We start from the raw sequence: 25,996 nt of genomic DNA, 5'->3' as shown, positions 1-25,996 counted from the left end.
CAGCACTGGGGACAGACAGACACTGCTGGGACAGTGCTGGGGACAGACAGACAGTGCTGAGGACAGACAGACACTGCTGGGACACTGCTGGGGACAGACAGACAGTGCTGGGGACAGACAGACAGCACTGGGGACAGACAGACACTGCTGGGACAGTGCTGGGGACAGACAGACACTGCTGGGACAGTGCTGGGGACAGACAGACACTGCTGGGGGACAGACAGACAGTGCTGGGGACAAACAGACAGTGCTGGGGACAGACAGACAGTGCTGGGACAGTGCTGGGGACAGACAGACACTGCTGGGGGACAGACAGACACTGCTGGGGACAGACAGACAGTGCTGGGGACAGACAGACAGTGCTGGGACAGTGCTGGGGACAGACAGACACTGCTGGGGACAGACAGCCAGTGCTGGGGACACTGCCAGGTCCCAGCTCAGCTGGGCACAGAATCCCCTCCACTCAGGGACATCCCTGAGCCGTCTGTGCCTATTTGGAACAGAGCTCTGCAGAGTGTCCTGACAGAGGGAGCAGCTTCAATGAAAAATGGGTATAAGGAAGTAGGAAAAGAACCAAGAATGGCATTTTGGGTTCAATGAAGAATGGGTGTAAGGAAGCAAATAACCAAGAATGGCATTTTGGGTTCAATGAAGAATGGGTGTAAGGAAGTAAAGAACCAAGAATGGCATTTTGGGTTCAGTGCCCTGGCCCTGGGTCCCACCTGCTCTCTGTCCCTGCAGGCAGCTCCAGGCTCTCAGCTCACTCTCACCAGCCCTGCTGGCTCAGAAATGCACCTGTCTCAAGGCACTGCCTGCTCAGATGGGAGCTGTTCTAATCTCCTTCCCCAGAGGGCTTTGCTGCAGTGCCAGACTTGCTCTGCATAGAAACAAAATCACTGGGATAGGATTTGGAGTTTGAAATTGCTTTTTGGAAATTAAGAACTCTGTGCAGCTTCTAACACCAGTTTATTGTCAAGCTGAGCAACCTTGTCTCATGTCAGCCCTGAGCAACTTCTGTTAACACCAAAAATACACAAATAAAACCAACTCAGGGGTGACTACAGACTTTTGAGGGAAATAGTGATGGATGTCTAAACTGCTGTAATTGAACTCATGCTGGAGGTTTACATAAGCAGAATAAATGAAAAAAAGTTTCCTTTTTTGAGGAGGGATATTCAGTATGGATGCAAAGGCAGGAAAAACCAGGTTTTGCTGTATTCTGGAAATATCCACCATTCTATGAGCAATGCACCCACCCTGTAATCTCAAATAAAACCAGGCCCCCTCCTTCAGCCCTGGTGGGAGCCTGGGGAGGCTGTAATTAGCCTGCAATGCTAATTATTTCTGCAATTCTCTACAAGTCAATTTACTGAGAGACCTCCTCTCATGTTGAACAAGGGCTTTTCTGTGTTGTGCTTTGAATTTAAGGCACCTGGAAAGACAAAGGCTTAAAGGCATCCATTAGGGGAACTCCTGTCAGATCTTCCCCCTGCTCTGGACAACCTAAGGAGTGAATGCAAAACTCACACCCTGAACCTTCAAGGTACTCCATTAATGAGGAGCAGTGCTCAGTCATGAAGTTAATTGGTTGGTTCCCATTTCTGTGCTGGGGTGGAACCAGTGCAAGATGAGATGGGGAGGAGGAATCAGCTGAGCCTTGCAGTCACTCAGAGGCCTCAACCCCTGATGAGAGGTGTCAGATTAGCATTGAGAAATGCTCATAATTCCCTGTGCCTGGGGCTGAGCCAAGGCATCCCAAATGCAAATTGAATTACAGGGGGCAGTGCTGGTTCAGGCTGCCAGGGTGCCCAGAGCTGGCCCTGAGCTGTGCTGGCCCCAGAGCATCACTGACTCTTGCCTGCACAGCCTCTGCCAGGCCCCTGCCTGCCTGGGGAACCTGCAGATCACTCTCCTGGCCTCAAACTCAGCTTCAACCACCCCTCAGCAGATGGGAAATGCATCCATTTATCAATTTATCAATTTATCAATTTTTATCAGTGCTCAGAAAGGGGCAGATCAGAGCTGCCCTGGGAGCTCTGGCCCTGGGGCCAGCCCTGCAGAGCAGGAACACCTCAGAGAGCCACACCTCCGTTTTTGAGAAATGCAGAAAAGTTTGATAATGTTCTGCCTGGCACCCTAATATTGCCAGTCTGAGAGACCCCAAAGGGGTAACATTTTCCATGGGAAGGAGAAGTCATTCCCCAGGGTCTGGGGATCAGATTAAAGGTGGTGTTCGGGGCTCTAAATATTTGCACAGTCCCAGCTGCTGGCAGCTTTAGTCTGGAGAAATCCAGCCAAGTTTGCCAAGTTCTAGCTTGGCACCACTGAGGAGGCCCAGCCCAGCTCTCCCCTGGCCTGGGGAGCTTTGCAGGCAGTGATGCAGGGGTGAAACACCACAGGCTGGTTCTTGTTTGGGAACAGCAGCTAAAAAAGGGGAAAAGTTACTTGGTCCCTGTTCTGTCTCTTATGCAGCTTCCACTCTCCTAATATTTGGCTTTTTTAGCTGGTTATGAATGGGATATTCCACAAACACAACATATGGAGCTTCTGAAACAGAGTTAGGAAAGGAAATTAGTTTTTCCTCATAGAGACATTATTCTTCAGTCATTGCAGTTTTAAATCATGCTAAGGAATGCAATGGCTGAAGCATTTTTGCTGATTTATCTGGGCAGGGAGAGGACACTGCTGTAGTGTCTGCCAGAATTAATGGGGTGCCTGTGGACACTCAGAAATCCAACACCATTCCTCTGTGTCTTCAGGAAATAAAGGCTAAAGAACAAAGCAGTTATAGCATCATTTTATTCACCTAGAAACAAAGGGTCGGAAGTCACAGCATGGAGGTTCATTTTATTTTGTAAACTCATTAAAAAGATGTCCATGTACAAAATAAGGACATTTTAAACAACAGAACTGCAGACAAAGGAAACTATAAAAATTCAATGCATTAATAAAAAGGTTTTATTTTCTTTCTGCATAATTCCTTGCACCTTCCATACCAGTGTGCACACACTCTGAAGTACAGTTGTTAAAATCATTAAAATTCAAGAGGCTGAACATGAAGCCATTTGCTCTGCTGGAGGAATGTGTTGCTGAAAGATCCAAACCCTGGAGCACGTTAACTAAAAGTAAGACAAGGCTGAAGGACCTGGCTAAAGGCTGCTAAGTGGTTACTGTGCATTGATCTGCTCAGAATTCCAGCTTGCTTTGCTTCCTGCAAATACCTGGAATAGTCCTTAGGGGAGAACAGTGTCAGACTGAACAGGGCCTTGCCCAGAGGTGGCTGTTGCCCTAACACATCTGATGCAGGCTCAAAAATAAAACCATTGCTGCAGTCAAGCAGCTGCAATCCCAACAAGTGTTAACTGTGCAGTGGCTGCTGAGCAGCTACTGGGATTTAGGACTCAGTCCTGGATCCTCCTGACTGCAAGTCTGGACTGGAACCCTTGATACACCCTCAGTAACAGGTCAATTATAAAATCTAAGCTGTGCTGATTTGTAATTTAATTTGTCCCTGTTTCTCAGCCCAAAATGACTCCCATGCACTGCTTGAGGCTCCTGTCAGGGTTTCCCTCCTCAGGGAAGGCTTGGCCTGCAGAGTTTCTGTAGGGTTCAGCCTGGGTCAGAACAGCCTCTGTGAGTCCCTGCAGTGCCCTCCAGGTGTGCCAGCCTCAGGAGCCCAGGAAACATCTCCCCATGGGCACAGAGCAGCTCCAGGGCCTGCAGGGGATGGATTCAGCTCCCGTGGGCACAGAGCAGCTCCAGGGATGGATTCAGCTCCCATGGGCACAGAGCAGCTGCAGGGGATGGATTCAGCTCCCGTGGGCACAGAGCAGCTCCAGGGGATGGATTCAGCTCCCGTGGGCACAGAGCAGCTGCAGGGGATGGATTCAGCTCCCCATGGGCACAGAGCAGCTCCAGGGGATGGATTCAGCTCCCAGGGGCACAGAGCAGCTGCAGGGATGGATTCAGCTCCCGTGGGCACAGAGCAGCTCCAGGGGATGGATTCAGCTCCCAGGGGCACAGAGCAGCTGCAGGGATGGATTCAGCTCCCGTGGGCACAGAGCAGCTCCAGGGGATGGATTCAGCTCCCAGGGGCACAGAGCAGCTGCAGGGATGGATTCAGCTCCCAGGGGCACAGAGCAGCTCCAGGGGATGGATTCAGCTCCCGTGGGCACAGAGCAGCTGCAGGGGATGGATTCAGCTCCCCATGGGCACAGAGCAGCTCCAGGGCCTGCAGTGATTCGTGCCCAGCTCTGCTGTCCCTGCCAGGCCGTAGTGCAAGAAGCAGCCCCTGCCCTAAGGCACTTGCCCAGGGGCACAGGGCAGGGCTGCAGGGTCCCTGGGCAGGCAGCAGGGCTCCTGCTGGCACTGCCCTCCCTGGTGCTGCTGGCACAGGTGCCCACACGCTCACAGCCTCCCGTTGGCAGCCGCCTCGCCCGCCTTGGCCTTGTGGTGCTCGTACTTGACAGACACAATCAGGAACAGCAGCAGGGTGGCTCCTTGGATAGCAGCCAGCAGGAAGAAGTAATAGTTCAATTGGCAGCCATTGATATTGCCTAGGAAGAATCGGGGAGGAAAAAAGCATTAAGTGAGATGATACAAAGGAAAACGTGAATCTGGTCAGGTGTGAGTGGTGAAGGCTTTTGTGCAGAACCAAACTGAACCATGTTTCCATCCCACAGCAAAGTTCATTTTAATTATCCACAGCAAAGGCTGGCACTGCTGAGGAAGGTGTGCACAGGATAAGCAGTGTTCTCTTTTGTTCTCCAATGCCTTAGACCAAGTCAAAAGAAAATTAAAAAAAACCCCAAAAAATGAATGCTGTAAAGGAAGAAGTTGGCAACTCCATAGATATAAAAAAGCCATTATTGAAATTGTTTCTCAGACTTTTTTGGCAACAAAGTTTGGAGTTCATGAAAACAGAGGTGACTTCTTTGTGGTTCAGTCCACCTGTGATGCCCCCATAAGTTGTCACAAATTACTGCTTTGGACACTGAACAATGTCAAATGAAGGAAGCTCATTGCTAAAACATCATTCCTCTGTTAGGAAGCATGCCCAGCTCCTGCTGGATTTCCAAGAACAATATATTGTGGCTCATTTCCAGCACAGCACAGCCAACTGGACCATTACAATTATCAGATGTGTTGCAGAGACTGAAACAGTGACGTGTACATGGACCCTAACCAGCTGCCTATAAACGTTCAGACTCAATTACTTTAATTACTGAAACTTAAGATTCAATTAAATGAACTTATCATAAAATGCAATAAAATTAAACTGAGCCTTTCCTTGACATTTAAAACACAATATAGATGTGAATCTCCATTTCAAGAGCAGATGTGTTTAAAGAGTAGTAATTATCCTTTATGAGATGGGATATTAAACCCATGAAATCTTAGTTTTGGTGGAAGAAACAAGTCAATTCAATGGCAGCAACCAGCCATGAAGTGCTGGCAGAGAGGGAACCTCCTCAGGAGATCTTGGAGGCAGTCAGACACCCCCATGATGCCATGAGATGGGATGTCAGTGATGTCATGGATGTCATTCCTACCCTGGAAAACCCAGGTAAAGTTCAGCTGTGGCTCTGGTAACTTCCAATGATGTTACAGCAATGAAAATGGATTTATGGAGCTACAGAGAGTTACACACCTGAGCCAGGTGTGTCCCTGCTGGGGAAAGGCACCAACACCCAGTGCTGACAGTGCCCAAAGGCCTCTGAGCTGCTCAGAATGATGCCCATGGCCCAGGAAAGGCACCAACACCCAGTGCTGACAGTGCCCAAAGGCCTCTGAGCTGCCCAGAATGATGCCCATGGCCCAGGAAAGGCACCAACACCCAGTGCTGACAGTGCCCAGAGGCCTCTGAGCTGCTCAGAATGATGCCCATGGCCCAGGACAGACAGCCCCTTCCAGTGCTGACAGTGCCCAAAGGCCTCTGAGCTGCTCAGAATGATGCCCATGGCCCAGGACAGACAGCCCCCTCCAGTGCTGGCCACCTCTGGGTAGATTTAGCACAGCCCAAGTATTTCACAGAGGGAAGATCTGGCAGTGTGCTCTCCCAGCTGCTGCAGAGAAGAAGGCAAGGGGCTGAAGAAGCACCATCATTATTTGTGTGGAATTCCTATCCCCTACTGAGCCATTACCAGCTGAATGACCTCTGCACTGCAGAAAAGGTTCCTTTTCCAATTCTGAACCTGACTGGGGACAAGAAGCCTCAATGGGATGAAATATTCCTTTGGGGAGCACACTTCCATAAGGGCAGGCTGCTCATTATCTCTTGCAGCTGTTAAAGAACAACTCACAAGCCACAGATGCCAACTTGTGGCACATGCAGGGATCAGACACCACTGCTTTTTGGTAAATGCACATCCAGTTGAAATGGCAAATTCTCTTGGACCAAAGTGAAAGTTTAGGCTGCAGTTTTAAGCCATGTCTAGCAGACATTTGCAGAACTGTTCACACTCCCCCTGGTTGAACTAATTAGCCCACTGAGGATGGGAGGGTTTTCTGAAATTCCCAAGGTGCCACCTACTGGTGCCAGTAATTATTTTTAACCTCCACTGGCAACTCAAAGCAGGCGATTTGTTGAACTTTAGGAGTATAAATAGCTGGCAGACAGAAGTGCAGAATTAACTCATGGTAATTTCAATGAAGTCACTTGAAATGAGGAAGCTGAATAATCACTTGGAGAGAAATGGGTACATTTTACTTCTCATAACCACAGAAAGCAATTTCAGTACTTTATACCAAATATATTCTTCTGCTGCACATAATTTAAATATTTTTTACTGAAATGAAAATATTTGTAATTTCTAGAGATGAAATACAGTAACAGCTGAGCAAGTAACTGAGGCTCTGCAGAGGTGTTCCTCAAGCTCTCATGAGGGCAGTGAATTATTTTGCACAGTCACATTATTTCATGCTTAGATGCAAAATGAAACTATAACAGAGCAGTAGACAAATTCCTATTTTGAAAATAATAACTGTGCTAAAAAACTGTGTTAAAACTCAACAGTGCCATGTCCTTGATGCTTAACTGAAACTTCTACTTTCCAGGCCATGAGCAGACTGAAAAACACACTTACCAAAATCTGTGTGATTACTCATCCAGCCAATTTCTTTAATGGACACCAGTGCCAACAATCCAGAGCCAACAAAGGAGCCAATCCCCGAGAAGAAAAAGAACAGCCCCATAATGGCACTCTGCATGGACTTGGGAGCAGCTGAATATGCAAATTCTAGACCTGTGTGCAAAGATGAAAAAATGCTATTAGAATATGTAAGAAATGAGAGTAGATTTTTCTAGAAGTGTTCCAGAAGGCACAGGTGTGTAGTGAATCCTTAGCAGTCCCAGCTCATTTTAATTGCTTTATGAATTCTCTTAAAGGTCAGCAATGCATCAACCCAGTGTTGAGACACAGACTTTGATCTTATTTATGTTCCATGTGTAAAATCAAGGAATCTTCTGAACCAACATATTCGTTTTTCTGTCTAAAATTATCCTCAAGGAAATGAATGAAACCAGCTCAAACCTGGCAGTTCCACGTTTCCCACCTCCCTTGTTTCCCTGGCTGCTGGGCAGGACAAGGAAAAGAGGAAAGAAGGAAAGAAGTCACTCTTGCATTAGCCATGAACATTGATTTCTTACAGCCTCAGTGTCTCTGTCTCTGAATGTGCAGACAGAGAAATTAACTGGAACTGGAAAGGCAGTAATTATTTTAATTTAATTTACTTTTGATCTAGAATTCTCTGAGTTTATTGCTTGCTAGCAACCAATTCTTTTTAAGATTTGTAGATAAAGGGCTTGAACTTTCAGCTGTCTTTGCTCAAATTTCAACCAACAAACCCAAGAAAAAGGTAGCAGTGACCATCCATCTGCAAATCTGTGCTACTGCATTTGTGTACCAAGAGCACTCACTGGGTTAGGCTCTGCCACACAAAGATTAATGCCCATGATTAACTCTCCTTTTTAGAATAATATTCCTGTCAAAAATCAAATGGGATTATTCACAAGAGACAATCAAATGCATTCCTTGCAGAGCTCTTTCTGACAGGTGAAATGCTTGTTTCAAAACACTCTGCTCATACTGGGAATTAATGCTACCTCATCTAACATTTTTCTTTGCAAGGAGAGCATTACAGACCTGCAATTGCATAACTCTCATGTCTGGCATAATGAAGGCATGCTTTATTTACAGCACCACTGCTGTCTGAGTGCTCCAGGCAGCTCGAACAGGAATCCAGGGGCATTTCTTTGGGAGCAAAGGATGAACAATTCAAGGCACCCTCGTGCTGTGAGGGAGGAGCTTTGTTCTGGGAGAGCAGCAGAGCTGGGTGCTCTCAGTGCTCCAGCAGCAGCCTCCTCACATTATTTCATGCTTAGATGCAAAATGAAACTATAACAGAGCAGTAGACAAATTCCTATTTTGAAAAGAATAACTGTGCTAAAAAACTGTGTTAAAACTCAACAGTGCCATGTCCTTGATGCTTAACTGAAACTTCTACTATCCAGGCCATGAGCAGACTGAAAAACACACTTACCAAAATCTGTGTGATTACCCACCCAGCCAATTCCTTTAATATGAAGCTGAGCTGTGGCTGGTGGCCACCACCCTGCTGCTCCATCCCCCTGGGGCCAGCAGGAACTGAAACTCTCCCCCTGCTCAGTGTGGGGCTTCCCTGAGCTCAGAGCACAGCCAGAGAGCAGCACAGACACACACACAGCTGCCCACAGTGGCATTCACTGCCAGAATTAACCCTGCCTGTGTTCCCTAGGCTCTGTGACCCATGTAACAATTCAGCTTTCCCAAGGAGCATTTACCTGGCCACCTGCACTTTAAGGAAAAGCAAGCAGACTGCCCTGGGCACACAGCAGCTTGTCTGGGAGCTCTGGTTAAGTGATCAGAGCTGCCACAGCCTGGGCACCAGGCTTCTCAAGGTTCTGCACCAGTTAAGCTCAGGTATAACACATGAAAGCATCTGAACTCCTTCTTTTCTTGTTTATTTTACAGATACACTGGATCTGACTGTTCCAGCTGGAAAAAGACCTTAAGACTCAGAACAAATACCAAAATGACTGTAACCCTGCACTTTTTGCAACAAAATAAGGTACATTTCTAAATTTGAGTGACTTTTGCAGCAACACTACTATTTAATCTGGCATAAAGAATATAAAATGTTTTCTTTGCCTTCAGAGCTCCTTTGGCTGCTGGCAGCCCTTGATAATGATTTCATGCTCCTGCAAACAAGCACTTCTGAAATTAAAGCCCCTCGCTGGTGTTGTCATGTGAGATTACAATTCCCAGTTAGACAAGGGTGCTTTAGGAGGATTGACAGAATAATACAAAGATTAATGCAATGTGTGTCATCTTTTTAAAGGTACCTCAAGTGTAACTAATGTGGCTTAATAAGAATATGCTTAGTTTTACAGTAAACAGAAAAACAGAGGTATGTTTCAGCTCTTGGGCTATTTATTCCCTTTTTGCTCACAACAAACATTTCCTCATCATTATGGTTTTGTAACCAATAACACTTTGCTTGTTTTAAGCCTGAATTTCATAGCAGAGTAGATGCCTTTATCAAGTTTAATATTGAATTGGTAAAGTACACTCTGAGTCTTGAGAGGCCTTCTTAAAAATATTAAGAATTATGTTCAGGTAACAATCAGAAGGCAGAAAGAACCTTTGTAAAACAAATCCAGTGAAAGTGCACGACACAAAGCAATTAAGCTCTGCATAGAATTTCTGGTGCATTTCTTTCAATCACTGACCAGGAGTTTTTGAAGTTCTAATGCTGTTGGTACAGACCCAGCAGTGCAGAACAGCAAAATATTCCCATGAGAAGGAGCAGAATATCCACATGAGAATTGTGCAAGCCTTAAAGACTTCTCCAGAGAACTCCAGCAAAGTCCTCTCAGCTTGGAGTTCAGCAAACAGAGACCTTTCCACAGCCTGCACACAGGTTTGCTGTTTTTCCCTTGCAAACACCTATGAACTATTAATAGTACCTGATAGAGAAACAAGGTTGTGTAAGAGGGAAGAAATTGGTTTAATTTTCCATGAACACTTGTGTTTCTGATAAGTCATCTGTTTATCTGAGTAAGGACTGAAGTGGAACTGTAACAAAACTGCTACAAGTAATTCATTTTACTCTTTGGATAAAAAAGCTAAATACAGCCTTAGTTGGAGTAACTAACTAAATCAGGCAAGATTTTATCTTCAGATTTTTGTGTGCTGGCATTTGTGACAGGCACCATACACACATAACAAAATGGACAGCAAACGAGTAGATAGGAAAAAATAACAAACCCCACTTTTATTCTCCTTGCCAAGCCATGCAAGCACCTTATTTTATTTCCTAACAACTGTGATGACAGCAGCCCACGAGTAACCAGAGCCTGTTGGAGCAGAAGTTCTGTGCTGCACTCAGAGGGAACAAATGGGCCAGGGCCAGCAGGGTGTCCCAGAGCTGAGGTCTCACTTCAGGCTGCTGTGCTTGCCCAAGAATGAAAGTGGCCTGCCCAGGGGAAGTGAAACAGGAGCTCAGCCACAGCAGTCGAAGGAAAGGAGCTGGGGGTGCTGCCAGCCTGAGGGGATGAGCCCAGAGCCCAGCACTTGCAAAGAGAATTCAACACTTTAATATCAGGGGCTGGAGTCCAGCAGAACTGCAGGCAGGTTAAAATGAGCTTTACAGGAGCCCCTGGAGGAGTTTTGGAGGAGTTTTGGAGGATTGCAGCAGGGAGCTCCACAGTCCTGCTGGGGCAGGCCAAACCTGGCTCTCAGAGCTGTTTCTGTCCTGGCAGCACAGGAGCAATCTGTGCTGAGACATTCCAGGAGCATTCACCTGAGCCAGCCCAGGAAACAGGGCTGGAAAGCACAGGCAGGATGGCAGGATGGCCTGAGCTCTCCTCCTGGAGCATTCCAGGAGCATTCACCTGGGCCAGCCCAGGAAACAGGGCTGGAAAGCACAGGCAGGATGGTAGGATGGCCTGAGCTCTCCTCCTGCCATGAGCCTGACACAGGAAACAAAGCAGGAAATCTGATTTTATGCTGCTCTCCTCCCACTTCACTTTCAGCTGCAGAACCCGGAGCACACAGCTGTGCTACAGCACCAGGGCACTGCTGGGGAATTCCAGATCTCTTGTTCAAGACACACAAAATGGGATCAGGGTCTCAGTTTCATTAAAGTCATGTTGAAGTACTGCAACAGCTACAGAAAAACTGATCTAGAAATGAAGTAGATAAAATGATAGAAAATACCTACTTCAGTATTAATATTCACAAAAACTTTTCTAATTTCATAGATGGAAAAACTCAAGTAACATGAATTAAACTGGTAAGTCTTTCTAAATGTGGTTTATTTCTTCCCTTTGCCCTCAGAATGGTGTTTCCACTCACTAATTGACTTTCTAAGCTCTGAGCTCAGTTTATAAGACCAAAAAACATCACAAAGCACAAATTGTATTTCCAACACAGAGGAATATACAGAGGACACAAAACTGCATTAAAATACAATATTGAAAGAGTAGATTGTTTTCCATTAAGGCTTGCAAATATCCAGCACTAACTAGATGTCACACAAGTATTTCAGGTGTCACTCTGCTTGAAATTCGATTTTGAAAGCACAGTCTTACATTGCCAGGCTTCAAATGTGCAAGCCAGGGGTGAGCTTTGCCACTTAAACTGAGCAATGCTGTATGAAAATGCATTTGGGAACATCAGAGCTTACTGGTAATGATTTGAGAAGTATTTCTTTTCTAAGATTCCATCATTTACAATAGATCCCAAAGCAGATTTAAGCACACACAGACTCTTACCTGCTATACTTGCAAATATTTCACTGAATCCAATCAGCACATATTGAGGAATCTGCCACCAGATTGGCAAATCTGCAGCGTGGTATGTAACATTCCCAATTGTCTGGTTAATTGTTTTAACCTTCACAATTTTCAGTCTGTTGCTTTCCAGAATTCCTATGTGAAAGGGGAGGGAAAAAAGATTGAGCTAAGATGCAAACATTGTTTCTCCACATTAAGAATTAAATTAGGATTCAGCCCTCCATTGCAATTAGGAACTATCCAATAGGAATATGTATTTATTTCCTGACATAAAGCATTTCAGACTACTTCTGCTGGTGTTATTTGAAGACATGGTTGTTCTGCCATAGAATTACTGATTATATTCTCATTCAGTAGCAATAATTATACAAACACTTGGCCCATTTCTGGATGGATCAGCTCAGAGCTCTCATGGACACTGTGCTGGGCTTTTTTTAAAGACAATCTCATTTTCACAAACTACTAGTGTGCACTGTTGAACCATTTCAACTGCCACCATAGTATTCATAAATTAGAAACCCTTTTGCTTATGGAAATGGCTACACCAGTCCTGTAGAGCTATGAAAACCCTCTATGAATATGATTATGACATTTATATGACACTTTTCATCCAAAGATATCCAAGAGCTCATTAGAGCTTGATTTACAAGCAATACATTGCATAGAAAGTACTTCATCTGGAATGAAAAAGAGACAGGATAGTGTAAAATATAAGCATTTGTAGCTTGCTCAGCACAACAGTTTAGGGTAGAAAGTGAATATCAAATAATGCTGTGGGGTTTTGTTGAAGTTGCCCAGATTAAACGATTGGCTCACAGTTCCATAAAATACAGAGAACAGTTAATAGTTAATGAAACTCCCTGCTGCAGCCAAAGAGACCTGCACAAAGGAACTCTCATCCCTTATCCTTGGAAATAAGGTGAATTTATTCATCACCATCCAGAGCAGGCCTGAGCCACTGCCACTCCAGCCTCCATCAGTGCTGTCAGCCCGGGGCTCCTTCTGTCCTGAGCCAGGACCTGCCCTCATCTGGGACACAAAATGTGTCCCCAAAACCAGGACCTGCCCTCACCTGGGACACAAAATGTGTCCCCAAAACCAGGACCTGTCCTTATCTGAGACACAAAATGTGTCCCCAAAACCAGGACCTGTCCTTATCTGAGACACAAAATGTGTCCCCAAAACCAGGACCTGCCCTCACCTGGGACACAAAATGTGTCCCCAAAACCAGGACCTGTCCTTATCTGGGACACAAAATGTGTCATGTCCCCAAAACCAGGACCTGCCCTCATCTGGGACACAAAATGTGTCCCCAAAACCAGGACCTGTCCTTATCTGAGACACAAAATGTGTCCCCAAAAGCAGGACCTGTCCTTATCTGAGACACAAAATGTGTCCCCAAAACCAGGACCTGCCCTCACCTGGGACACAAAATGTGTCCCCAAAAGCACGTGCAGGGCTCAGCTGGGCTGCTCCTGGCTATCACAGCATGTGCAGGGACTCCATCTGCTTCCTCAGTGCCAACTTCCCTTTCCTGGAGGCACCCAGGGGTGCCATGGACACATCCCATGAGCTGCTGAACCCCTCTGAGCCAAAGTTCTCACAAACATCTGGGTTTAGGTAAAGACTGCTCTGAATTCATTACTCTTCATGTCAGGCCAGCCACCACATTGTCTCTGTATTCCTCACTTCTTTTTAGGTGACCCATCTTATCTTTCTTTAGCTCTTCACCTACCTCAGTGCCCTCTGAACTATGAAGAGCTGCTGTAATTAAAATAAAACTGGAGTTCTTGATGTTTTAATTTTAATATAGCTGCCCAACATTTTAGAGTGGAACTTAATTCAAGTGTAAACAAAGCAGTAGAGTCATCTAAGTGCTCAGACATAATTTCCTTTATTTACACTCAGCACAGAATTGTTGCACCTCAAAACATCAAGGGATGTATAATGTGTAAGTATAAGTATAATGTGCTTATACTCTTACAAAATAACCATTGAGCCACCTAGGAGCACAACTACAATATCCCAAACTTTGCCATAAATTCATCTTCAAAGTCCTTCAGTATCTGGAATCTAGTGATTCTTCCCTTAAGACTTTGATAGACAAGTTTCATATTTAATTTTACACTTAGTAGTTAAAATAATCTGAACTTCTTGCTATAATGGTTTAAACTCTATACATGAAGTAGATTTTCCAGCTGAATAACCCTGAACATTGCTGCTCAGAATTCACCATAAGATGCATGAAGCACAGCAGATGTTCATTAAATCTAATCAGTTGTATTCTAACACAGCTTGTAAAATATTTTAAATAATCTAACCAATCTAATAGGCAGCCTGAGTAGTGTCCACCACTAATGGCTGTTAGATAAGCAAGTCAAAATGGAAATATGGCACAAACAAATCATTAAGATATTGCAATGATTGCAAATTCTTGACATTTTCATATGTTTAAGATTTCATTCAGTGTCCCTCTTGAAGGCAGCAGTGGTTGGTGTTAATAGTGTATTTTAAAATGTTAAAATATGGCAGCTATAAATATCACTTAATGAGAACATAAAAATTGAATGGAACACAGAAACCACCACCTTGCTAGAAAGAAACATTTTCCTAAACCCCAAATTTGTCACGACTGAAGCTCTTAAATTCCTGTTATGATGAAGAGATGTCAAGTTACTCCAAAAGGTTAAAACTTTCCAAACAGATTGCAAATAATCACCCAAAGAATTCACCTTTTCAGCTTCTACTGGGGCAGACTTGGGGAGGAGCAAACCAACAAAAGCATGTGTTACATTTGCAGGTGAATTGGAAAAAGCATCAGCAACTTTAAGGAATTCTGCTGTATGAGCCCATTCCCCAGCTCAGCTATCACAGCTTGATGTGCTCTTCCCCAGTCCAAATAAAGACAGATATTGCTGGTTTTGAATTCCCTCATATGTGAGCCCACAGGTTCTATTTAAAGAGCTGACATTTAAGTGTTTTACATCATCCTCTTCTGCAGCAGCAGCGTCCTAAGAAACATGGAATAAGAGAAACACTTCTATTTTAACTTTAAATGACTTTGCTTGAAGAACTTTTCCTTGCCCACAAAGTGACCTTGGCCTAATAATTACCTCTCTTATTGAAAGAAATCTTAATAACCATACAAAGTGTCCCTCTCCCTAAAATATAGGGGATCCCAAGTGCTGCAATGAATTTATGGAATGCTATAATGCTTTATCAGGATGTTCATTACAGTGATGCTGGTGAGGGCTATAGATTCTGTGAAGCATTGCTCAGAGATGCTCAGTTCCACATCAGCAGCACTTAACAACTTGAAATCATCTCAAAAGCAGCTGATTTATGGGGCCAGCAGAGTTGCCATCTTTTCCCTTTCATGCAACAGCTGAGCTATTTTACACTACACTAATTCCCAAACATTAGGGAACAGAAAGACAGGGGGGAGAAAACCCAAAGTGGGAGGAAACTCTTGTTCAGCCATGACCTAACTTTATTATTTCAGAGCAGGGGAAAGGACTTTGGGTAAAATTTCAGCTTTCTTATACTTGTGAGTCAGAAGGTATGAAGAAACATTTTTGAAGGGTATATGCAAAGTCTACTTCAGGCAGGAAAAATGCTCCAATTTTATTGCAAGTGTTCAAAACAGTTTAGTAAATTGTTGGATACAATCCTCTTTATTGAGGAAAATGCATCCATGAAGGCACATACCAACTATCCTGCTAAAAAAGATCTGAATAATGCTGAATTAAATATTCACACAGCTCTTTAAAAAATGCTGTAGCAGTGAGCTGGACAATTGACTGTGTCAGGAGATGCCCAAGTCATTTTCTTACCTGCAGCAAAGGCAGAGCACATCACAAAGAACATCCCAACTGCAATCCTCTTGAGGGAGGATGGCAGCAAGCCATTCCTCTTCAAAATGGGGTCCACCAGTTTGTCCTTTAGGGGGATCAGGATCAGGATAAGCACTGCATCAAACATGGTCAGCCAGGCTGCTGGGAACTGAAAGGGGAGATGAGTTGGCAATTTCATACTTAAGAGGTAATTTTTACTATTATTTTACAAAAAAGGTTTTAATTGAACCCTTTGATCCAAAATGAACAACAATGCACTGACAAACATTGTGAAAAGTCATAAGTGTTTATAAATAGGAGTGTTTAAAAGCTGAAGGAAGTACTCAGCCATTCAGGTTTTCATTGAATCAGGCTGCTGATACATGGTGAGCTCAGTTTCTCATCTGACAGAATTGCACTTTTTACCTAATTCAGTCATGAAAAGCATTTAACAGCCAAACTCTGTCTGTCTCCTATTAAGTTTAGAACTATCAGAAATATGCCACAGAAGAGCAGAAACAGACTCTTCCTAATGTAAATGCAAAGTTCAATTAAAATCAAGTTACACTTGTCAAATGACCAGAGAGGGTGGTGTAACACATGTAAACCCTGTAAATCCTGTGTTTTACTTCTCTGTGCCATTTCTGCATCACATGATGCCAGCCTTTCTTGAAAAGTATCGATTGAACAGCTTCTTTCAATATGCTGAAGGTAAAGTGATTATTGATTAGGCAGTCTAGAGTAACAAATGTGTCTCAAATTCCAAATGCTAATGGATCACTTAAGGATGGGTATTTATTCCTTCTGGGCTTGCAGAAATGCTTCTGGCCTGCTCTGGAAACTCAGGGCAGGGAGATTGATCAGCTTTCTCCAAAGGTCAGACTTTGGCCAAGGAAGGATAAAGCAACTCTGGATGAAAGCAGTGAGAGTTACTGAATGCATCCAGAGCAGGCTGGTGTGAACTCCAGGCACTTGCTGGAATAACCAAATCTGGGATGTGCATCGTGCTCCTAAACCCCCAAAGGCTGGGCCCCCTGATCCCCTGGAACTGTTGTACAATACTGCCCCAACCTGCATTTCCACTAAAGAAAGGCCCTGGCTCTTGTTTAGCTCTGCTCACCGTATGGATGGAGTTGGTGTCATTGGATATCTCGGGAATTTTCAGATGGAGGCTCTGCAGCACATACGTTGTCTGCATCTAGCATTAGGAAAGAGGAGTTGAGATTACTTGGACAAGGAGTGCTGAGAGCAAGATATTTTTCATTTTGTAACCATTAACAAAGATTGCACCAGAGGGGAAATGTTAAGACAGCAAACTGAAAACAATTACAGTCAGAACATTCCAAGGTTTTTTTAACCTTGTAGCTATTTTAACTAAAAACACCAAGAATCATTTCTGTGTCTTTGAAAACAATTTCTGCATTGTTTGTTTTGCCCCAAATGTATCTGATATCCTGAATCATCTCCATAAGGCAGAACCTGAAAATTAAAATGAGGTCTAGATCACTAAGCCTGACCTATATGAAACAGCTGCAAGATGAAACACAGCACAGTATTTAAGATTTGTGAATTTGTACAACTGCAACTCTTAACTACAATTGTAATGCTTTTTTATTTTCTATTATTAGGTCAAAATATTGTTTGAGAGCATTCCTTAGTAGTCACTTTTCATCTCTCAACTTCAAGGTAAGTTTCCCATTTATAAGAGAACACCCCCAAAATGTTAAATTAGAAATAATATAAAATATAACTGTAACCATATGGAAGTACTCACTTGAAAATACACTGTCCAGTAAGGAATTAAAGCCAGAAAGACAGGGATAATCTTGACAAGAGCTTTCACATCCTCTACCTTGTCTTCTCTGAAGGGCCCCCCCCGAGACAGCTTGGCCGTCTCGAAGAGGCTCTGCCTGCGAGGAGGGTGCAGCACTCCAGGGCCTTCACTTTGGAAAAGGATTTGACATGTTTAGTTCAACACAACTGGCAATCAATCTTCTCCTCCTTATAGAAAGCTAATGCATTTCCATAATGAGTAATTCATGTAAGTTACAGCAACGCAGCCAGGCCAGAGTGGATCCCCAGCAGGTGGAAACACCAGAGGAAACTTCCTGCCATGGAGTTTCCTCATTTCCCATCCTCCCCACACAGCTCAGCCCTAAGTAACTGGCAGAACTTGGAGTAACCTGTGTTTTGTGACATTGCTTGTTAAGTCACTGAACTGTTTGGCAATCTGAGCACATGAAACCCCACTGCAGAGCAGGCACCCGACTCCTCTTACCAGTGCTTCAACTCAACCACCAGTACTCCATGGGCAGCCCTTCAGAGTGGAAAAATGCTGGCTCCCCATCGAGCTCCTTAGAGCACTAAATGCAGATGACAGTGCTTTTCAAACCAGAAGGCATCCACAAACATATGTGCCAGAGCAGAAAGTTAACTAATGCTGAGAGCAGCCCAGTCAGGGTACAGTGCACCCTCAGGAGCTCTGAGCTGGCAGGACCCAGGGCTCACTGACACCGTGGTCTGGCTGCAGGGACCCCCAGTGCCCTCACTGTGCCTGCTCCATGCCATGGTGTGGCTGCAGGGACCCCCAGTGCCCTCACTGTGCCTCCTCCATGCCATGGTCTGGCTGCAGGGACCTCACTGTGCCTCCTCCATGCCATGGTGTGGCTGCAGGCACCCCCAGTGCCCTCACTGTGCCTCCTCCATGCCATGGTCTGGCTGCAGGGACACTCAGTGCCCTCATTGTGCCTCCTCCATGCCATGGTCTGGCTGCACAGTGCCCCCACTGTGCCTCCTCCACCCCTGAGCTCCCAGAAAGCAGCTCCAGGCCTGCAGCTCTGCAGCTGTCAGAGCAAAGCTGCTCAAGGTGCTGCAGCCTGTGGTGGGAGTGCCTGGCAGGCAGTGTGAGCTGAGGAGTTCAGTCCTGGGTGATTCTGAATGGGGCCGTACAGGAGAGCTCGTGACAAACCTGTTTGCTGAGGGCTCCCCGTGGGCCTTCTTCGAGCAGCAGGAGTATGTGAGGATTCTGAACATGTCTGTGAAGGCACTGCCATCAGGAGGTTTGGTGATGAAGAAGCTCTGCCCACATAAGAAAACCATGAAGGAAATCCCGATGCAGACCGTGGGGATGCTGTACCCGATGACAAAGCTCACGTTCTGCTGGATGTAGGCAATGCCTCCCAGAGACAGGATAGCTCCCAAATTAATGCTCCAATAAAACCAATTAAAAAACCTTCTGGTGGCTTCGGGACCCCGGTCTTTGACCTGGAGAAGGTTGAAAGCAAACCCTTCAGATTCTGAAGAAAAGAAGGCTAAACAGAATTAGAATCTTTGAATTAGAATTCTAGCAAGAACAATTCTAACAATACCCTGAAGAGCTCAGGTTTCATTTAGAGTCACACTGGAATGATTTGAGTGTTTTGGGCTTCATGTGGTATTTGATGAAATGCCCCCTCAGTGAGAGCTGCAGCATTCTGTGAGTAACCTTCCAGAAGCTCAGCACAGGGATGAAAAAGCCCCACTGCTGAGACACAGCTCCCCCAGAGAGGCCATTATTATTTCTACTGCACTGACTCTCACTGGGTCATTGCTCCACAAAAAGCTCCCTCACATTAACATCCCATAGTCCACAGTAGTTTAAGTAACTATTTTTTAGTAACGAAAGGTAAAGTTACATAAAAATTCACGTATTGCCACAATTGCCTCTTCTAACTGTATTTACATAACAGTTAACACTATTCCATTTCTAAGCCTCAAATGAATGCTTGGTAATTAAACAACAAATTTAATTTTTAACACAGTCTTAATGCCTCTCATCAGAACACAAATTGAGCACTTGTCCTTCTGACCTTTAAAAAAATTAATTAAATTTGGGCTGCCTGAGGATCACAAGGCTCCAGTAAATATTTATCCCTGTAAGTCAGTGCTGGTCATAGTGTTATTTTTTCTGCTTGAAGCTCTCAGTGTCTCTCCAGTGAAAGTAAAGAAATCCCTGTTTATAGAACTATCTGTACAGTTTTACCATCCCTCTTCATTACTGCCTACTGTAAGTTACCCCACATTTTGTAATTCACTCCCAGGAATCCAGCATCACTCATAAGAGGTGATGTAAGAGAAATGATGCAAATTAAAATCTGAAACACATTAAAAAGATCAAGCAGTCTGCAGAAGAATCCATAATACTGTATTTGTCAGTGGTTGATGACTGAAAGGCCATTAACAGTGACTAGCAAGCCAGTGCCATGCACCAGCCTGGCTGAGTCAGTTATTTTTCATTTGTAACTGCAAATTTCCCCTCCTCATTTGCCAGATCTCAAACAGACCCATATTTAGTTTGCAGTATGAAAAGCAAGCTGTGTCTTACAATGAGTTTTTAGCACTGCCAGTTCTGATTAACAGCTTCAGGTTTCCCAGTGGTGCACAAACCCATCTGTACCATTTAGCCAAGCCCCACAGAGGAAATATGAAAGAATCTATTCCTGTTACTAGCACTGCCAGGCATTCAGTGCATCTGTTAGAATGTCCAATGCAATCCTGGGGGCTAAACCCAAGAAATTCTCCCTCTCCAGCTTCAACTTGGTACTCAATTCCTAACTTTCATCAACTGCAGCAGTGGCTCAATCCAGGAATTCCTTCTAAAGCCCAATGAGCAGCAGGATATTAGCAAACAATTAATGGAACACGGTGCTCCAACTTGTGTAAGTGTTAGCAATCCGTTTGATGAAGTTTCCATTTCTTCATCACAAAGTCTCAGTTCTCTTATTTCTGCAAGGCAGATGACTTCTCATCCTCCCTCCTGCACATGACCTGGCTGACATCTCTACAAAGCAAAGCTGGGAGAAGAAAGCCAACTTTGATGCAGGTAAGAACACCGTGAGCCTTCTGACAAGCATTATCCCAGCCTCCTACCATTAGCTCCTGAGAACTTCCTGAGCCAGGGATGGCTTCTGTGTGCTTAATCAATGCAGCAGCTCTCCTCTCCACCAGCTTGTGTAACCTGCCTCTGAACCCAGGTCAGCTTTAGAGTGCACAGCATCCCATGGCAAAGAGCTCCACAGGTAATGGCACAGTGGGAAGGGCTGCCCCAGTGCCTGCTTTGAACCCAGCCTGTCTGAGCCTGCCCCTTTTCACCTTGTTCCAGGAAACAGCACAGACAGCCCAGCTCCATCCATTCCATTCCATCCCACTCCTGCTGCAGTGACAGCCCAGCTCCATCCATCCCATCCCACTCCTGCTGCAGTGACAGCCCAGCTCCATCCATCCCATCCCATTCCTGCTGCAGTGACAGCCCAGCTCCATCCCATTCCTGCTCCAGAGAGCTCAGCTCCATCCCATTCCTGCTCCACAGACAGCCCAGCTCCATCCCATTTCCATCCCATTCCTGCTCCAGCTCCATCCCATTTCCATCCCATTCCTGCTCCACAGACAGCCCAGCTCCATCCCATTTCCATCCCATTTCCATCCCATTCCTGCTCCACAGACAGCCCAGCTCCATCCCATTTCCATCCCATTCCTGCTCCACTGCTGCCTCTCTCCCCTGCCCACTGCTGGCACAAACCACTGTCACATCTTCCTTTTTGCTGCCTTTTCAGAGGTAGGAAATTTAGACTGATTTGTGATTCCTCACCTGGAAACTACTGACCATGTCTGTGGCCCTTCCTGGAAACGTCCTTCCCCATCTCCAGTGTCCTTTTTGTGACAGAGTGACCAAAATGAAGGAAGTGCTCAAAGGACAGACACATGACAGACTTACAATGCAAATAATCCATTTCTTCCTTCTTTATCAAAGCATCTGCTTGCACTAAAAATCACATCACAGCCACGTCTGAAATGTCACTACAGCCTTTAACTGGCAAACATTAATAACTGAATAAAGGTCCCACTGAACTACCTGGTGGAATATCTTCTCAAAGACAAAGAACTATGAAGATGTCTTGTCAAAACTCTGCATGAAAGCAACATGATCACTCAAAAGTCCCTGACAGTTGTGGCTTTCATTTGTTCCTGCAGTCAACTGACAGCCACAAGTGACAAATGTAACAAACACCCCCAAACTCATCCCAGTCAACCCTGAGAGCAGCCACCCAGCAGAGCAGGGATGGAACAGAGAACCCTGTCCTCATCCTCAGCCTACCAAAGAAGGTACAATGACGAGTTCTGTGCCATCAAACTTAGAGAATCCTGACCCTCTAATCCATCACTGCACACAACCACTTACTCTCTGAGATCATCTGAGAGCTGGGTAGCTGAGCTCCACAGTATTACTCAGCTGCTACATAATTTCCAAGTTTTAAACTGAAATTCAGCAAGTCCACATATAAAGCCTGTTCCTCTCCCATCTGTTATTACTGGCCTTGTGAATGCCACAACTTGTTCCAAACTTGTTCTCTGCAGAGCCTTCGAGGTCCACAGGCTCATAAGAAGCCTGACAGCAGCAACAACAAAACAAGCTGCAGTCAGGGACCTTCAAATCTTTATCCGTGGCTCCCCATTCTCATCCAGAGGCTGGAAAATCTATGCTCTACAAATAAATAAAGGCTGAAAATCACTCCAAAGCCATCTTTACAGCAGCAATTTACAATAGCTGGAAAAAATAACTGTAAACCAGCAATTCTAGCAGAGCTGGAAGATGTGTGGCAGTTGTAGGCTGACAGATTTAGTGGCTGTGAAGGCAGTTCAGAGGGCAGCCCTGCGTGGGTGAAACCTGGCTCCCCAGTCGCTGTGACCCTGAAAGAGACCCAGCTATAATTAGAGTGATTATGGCTGAGACCAGATCAGGAGTCTGCTGCTATTCTGGCCTCCGTGCTGAAGCAGCTTTCACAATAATGACCAGCAGTCCCATTGTTTCCCAACTGCAGAAAGTCACAGGCTGCTCCATGAGCAGGAAGTGACAGCAAACCCTGGCTCGAAAGGGGAACTGGAAAGGGCCAGGTTATGGGATCACATGATTAGAAACACCATTCTGAGAACCATCCCCTCAGACTGACACAGCACCACGGACCAGGCTGACACTTCTAGAAAAACATCTGTAAACACAGTTGAGAGAAGCTGCTCTGTCCCAGCTTTGCAGGAACTCTCTTTGCTGAGCTGACTGGTGGAAGTTACTCGATCCTAACTACTCTAACAGCACTTCTAAAAGCAAGCACTCAACAGAGAGTTAGGAACCTGAGAAAAGTAAGTATTGCAGTTCAGTTTCTGATCTTCCACAAAGTGATTCTGCTAAATAAAGAAACCTCTCATTCTACAAGAGCCCTCCACCCAAATTCTAAACACATATTCAAGCTAAAAAATTCACGTGGTAATTTCTAAGAGATCTGCAATGAAATGCAATTAACGTTCTGAAAGGTGATTTTGCCAACTGATGTACATGATACACAATTCATCCTTTCCTTTGGGAAAGAGGACAAGTCCTTTCAGCACACATCCAGCCAAAACACGTTGGCAATGTGCTCTGGCCTCCCAAGAACGTGGCTCTGGGATTGACTTTATTCTCAGGTATAGATAGGTAGATAGAGATATAGATTGATATATACAGCTATATAGATATATACTCATCTCCCCAGCAGTTTTCTACATTCCTGTGCAGGGAAAAGGCACCCAAGAGGGCCCCAAACTGCACTCCAAGGTAAGTGGCATGCTGTAATATATTTAACAAGAGATAAGCCAGAAAAAGAGAGAGGGGGAAAAATTCAGACCTCGGCAGAGCTCCACTGATTATTATGGCCCAGAAAGGAGTATTTCTTTTGCTTCGCCCTACATAAATCACTGTGAATTATCTGCAAACCCAGCCAAAACCTGCTTTCCTTGAAATCCTGGGGGAAAAGCCTTTACAAAATCCAGCTACAACAGCTACACTTCCATTGGCAATGGCCCTTCTTTTGCTCTGTCCTTGCCATTATTTATCTCCCATATTTAACTTTCATAAAGCGTTCTGGGGATAAGCAGTCAGTTTTGAAAAACACCTTACAAGATAAAGTCATATTAAAGCTATTTCACTTGATGGGCTTAGGCTGGCTCAAGCAGAGCTAATGCACTGGGGACACACAAACTGGGCTATAATCATGTTTTACATTTATATACTGCCTTTCACCCAGAATTCAGAACACATGAAATGCCAAGGAATGACAAATGCAAACTGCACAACAGAGAACAGAGGTATGTTTGGCAATGATTCTGTGGTGGATTCTCCCTCTTTCAAAGAATGCATGGCACTTCTGATACCTGCTCTAACCAGAACTCAGTGAGCCAGCAGAGAGACATGCCACTGGACTTTCAGTGTAGTTAGAAAAGCTGCTCGGCAGTACCTGAGCATGCTGAAATTCTGGAAAAAACCTACATGTAACAGAGCATTCCAGCTGCTACTGAGCTGCAGGCTGCCTCTCAAAGGTTTTCTGCGCAGCCCCTGGGTTCTGCAGGGTTGACCCAAGGAATGAGATCACTGTGGCGGGTCCCCACAAGGTCATTTGACAGGATGTGTCCTTAGGAACAGCCCAGGTGATGTTTACCACGGCCAGAGCAGCTTCCCCCATCATGTGATGCAGCACCAGCCTGCACAGAAACGCCACTCTGGGGCAAGGCAGTGCACAAATACCTAAAGCATAAAAACTGTTCGCTCTGCACTGTTAGATCCTTTATTTCAGGATGGTAAAGGCCTCTGACACTGCCTTAGGAGGCCCATGTCATCCTGGTCCCAGCTCAAATGTGTCTCTTGTACTTCATCTGATGAGCTCTGAGGTCACGTTAACTGGGTACAAACTCACCAGCGAGGACAATTAACAGTCCCCTTAATGGCCATTAAGTATTCAACCCAAGTCCTCGAGCTGGTGATGGCTCAGCCAACTCATACCCCACATCTGAGGCAGGGTAACCTGGAGAGCAAAGGGATCGGACACCCCAGAGGCACCGAAATGACACCAAACATGGCCCGGCTGAACAAGCCGCCCTGCACAGGGCGATGCCATTCCCTGCCAGGCTGAGCAGCTGCACAGAGCTCAGCCGGCCGGGCACTGCCCACCCCAGCACGGCAAGCCCCTCTGCCACCCTGGGCACCCCGAGCGCAGCAGCTGCCACACGATACCCGACCTGGTCGGCCCCGAACGGGGTGATGTTGGCCTTGACCGAGCCGACGCCCAGCCCCACGAGGACCAGTCCCACGAAGGTGGCGGTGGCGCAGTAGCGGGTGGCTCCGGCCTGCGAGCAGGGCGCCAGGGTGGCGTTGGCGGCCGGCGAGGAGCAGTTCTCCACGGGGAACAGGGGGATGTCCCCGCACAGGCCCTGGCGGGTGTGCGGCGCGGCGATGACGGGGAAGGCCAGCATGCCCAGCAGGTACAGCGCCATGCTGAGCAGGATGGTGCCGAACTTGCCCAGCAGGGCGTCGGCCAGCCAGCCCCCGAACGGCGACACCAGGTACGTGATGCCCATGAAGAGCAGCAGCGCCTGGCTGGCCTGCGCGCCCTCCCAGCCGTAGGGCGGCCCGTTGAGGAACAGCACCAGGTTGGAGGTGATGCCGTAGAAGGCCACTCGCTCCAGCAGCTCGGCCAGCAGCACGGCGGCGCAGGCCAGCCGCCGGCCCTGGAAGGCGCTGCTGGCCGCCCGCCCGCGCTCGCCGCTGCTCAGCAGAGGGCTGCGCTCGCTCGGCTCGGCCTCGTCCATGGCCCCGCGTCCCCCCGGCCCCGCCGCGGCCCCGCCGCGCTCCCGGCCCGCCCGCCGGGACCCGCGCCCGCCGCCGGCCCAGCCCCGCCTCCCGGGCAGCGCCGCGGCGCCATTGGTCGAAGGCGCTGTCACTCCGGCGGTGCCCGGCCCCGCCCCCGGCAGCGGCGCGGTGCCATTGGTCGGGGGCGCTGTCACTCCGCCCGTCGCGCCGTCATATGGCCGAGTGGGGCGCGGCGGGGCGGAAGTGGCCTGGCCATGAGGGAGCCCCGGCGAGTGGTTGGGAAGGTCCCTCAGGGTGCCCGTCAGAGCGGCCGGCCGGCAGCGGGGAGGTCCCTCAGGGTGCCCATCAGAGCGGCCGGGAGGTCCCTCAGGGTGCCCGTCAGGGCGGCCGGCAGCGCCAGCCGGAGCTGGGCAGCCCGGGGTGTGCGGCGCCTCTCCCCGCTGTGACCCGGCTGCCGCTCAGGGGCTGCACGGGGAAATGGAAATGCACAGAATCCCCGAACCGTCCCAGAGGAAGGAGCTCTGCCTGCTCCTGCTCCTTCCCCGGCAGGGTCACCTGGCACGGGAAGGCGCCCAGGTGGGTGTGGAATGTCTGCCGGGAGGCAGGATCCGCCGCCTCCCTGGGCAGCTGCTCTGCCATCCTTCGATGAAGGAAAAGAGTTCTTCACGGACAGGT

At 46.6% G+C, this 25,996-nt stretch overlaps 1 protein-coding gene and 1 long non-coding RNA gene across 2 annotated transcripts; one reads left to right on the top strand and one right to left on the bottom strand.

Annotated features, from left to right (window-relative positions):
* Positions 1–2,783: 2,783 nt before the first annotated feature.
* Positions 2,784–25,374, bottom strand: SLC15A4 (solute carrier family 15 member 4). Its single transcript, XM_071444945.1, has 8 exons — positions 24,751–25,374; positions 18,638–18,933; positions 17,444–17,612; positions 16,790–16,867; positions 15,670–15,838; positions 11,816–11,971; positions 7,086–7,244; positions 2,784–4,556 (listed from the first exon to the last, which is right to left on the bottom strand). The coding sequence occupies exons 1-8, from the start codon at positions 25,318–25,320 to the stop codon at positions 4,408–4,410; spliced, it is 1,746 nt and encodes a 581-aa protein (XP_071301046.1). The 5' UTR covers positions 25,321–25,374; the 3' UTR covers positions 2,784–4,407.
* LOC139598499 (uncharacterized) lies at positions 17,283–22,200 on the top strand. The gene is made up of 3 exons (XR_011681893.1): positions 17,283–17,355; positions 20,445–20,530; positions 21,261–22,200. It is a non-coding gene; the product is annotated as an uncharacterized lncRNA (long non-coding RNA).
* Positions 25,375–25,996: the final 622 nt, after the last annotated feature.

Source organism: Agelaius tricolor, unplaced genomic scaffold, assembly GCF_023055355.1.
Source record: "Agelaius tricolor isolate 1412-34295 unplaced genomic scaffold, bAgeTri1.0.p SCAF_20, whole genome shotgun sequence".
Lineage (NCBI taxonomy): Eukaryota > Metazoa > Chordata > Aves > Passeriformes > Icteridae > Agelaius > Agelaius tricolor.
Note: the sequence above shows the minus strand (reverse complement) of the source record. Positions and strands in the feature narration are given on the sequence as shown.

Bases quoted from the DNA above. Each gene is read 5' to 3' on its own strand.
- SLC15A4 (XM_071444945.1), bottom strand. From the start codon at position 25,320: ATGGACGAGGCCGAGCCGAGCGAGCGCAGCCCTCTGCTGAGCAGCGGC. The intron at 11,972-15,669 runs GTAAGAAAATGA...CCTTTCACATAG, and splicing joins GTGCTCTGCCTTTGCTGCAG to GAATTCTGGAAAGCAACAGA. The intron at 7,245-11,815 runs GTAAGAGTCTGT...CTTTGCACACAG, and splicing joins AATATTTGCAAGTATAGCAG to GTCTAGAATTTGCATATTCA.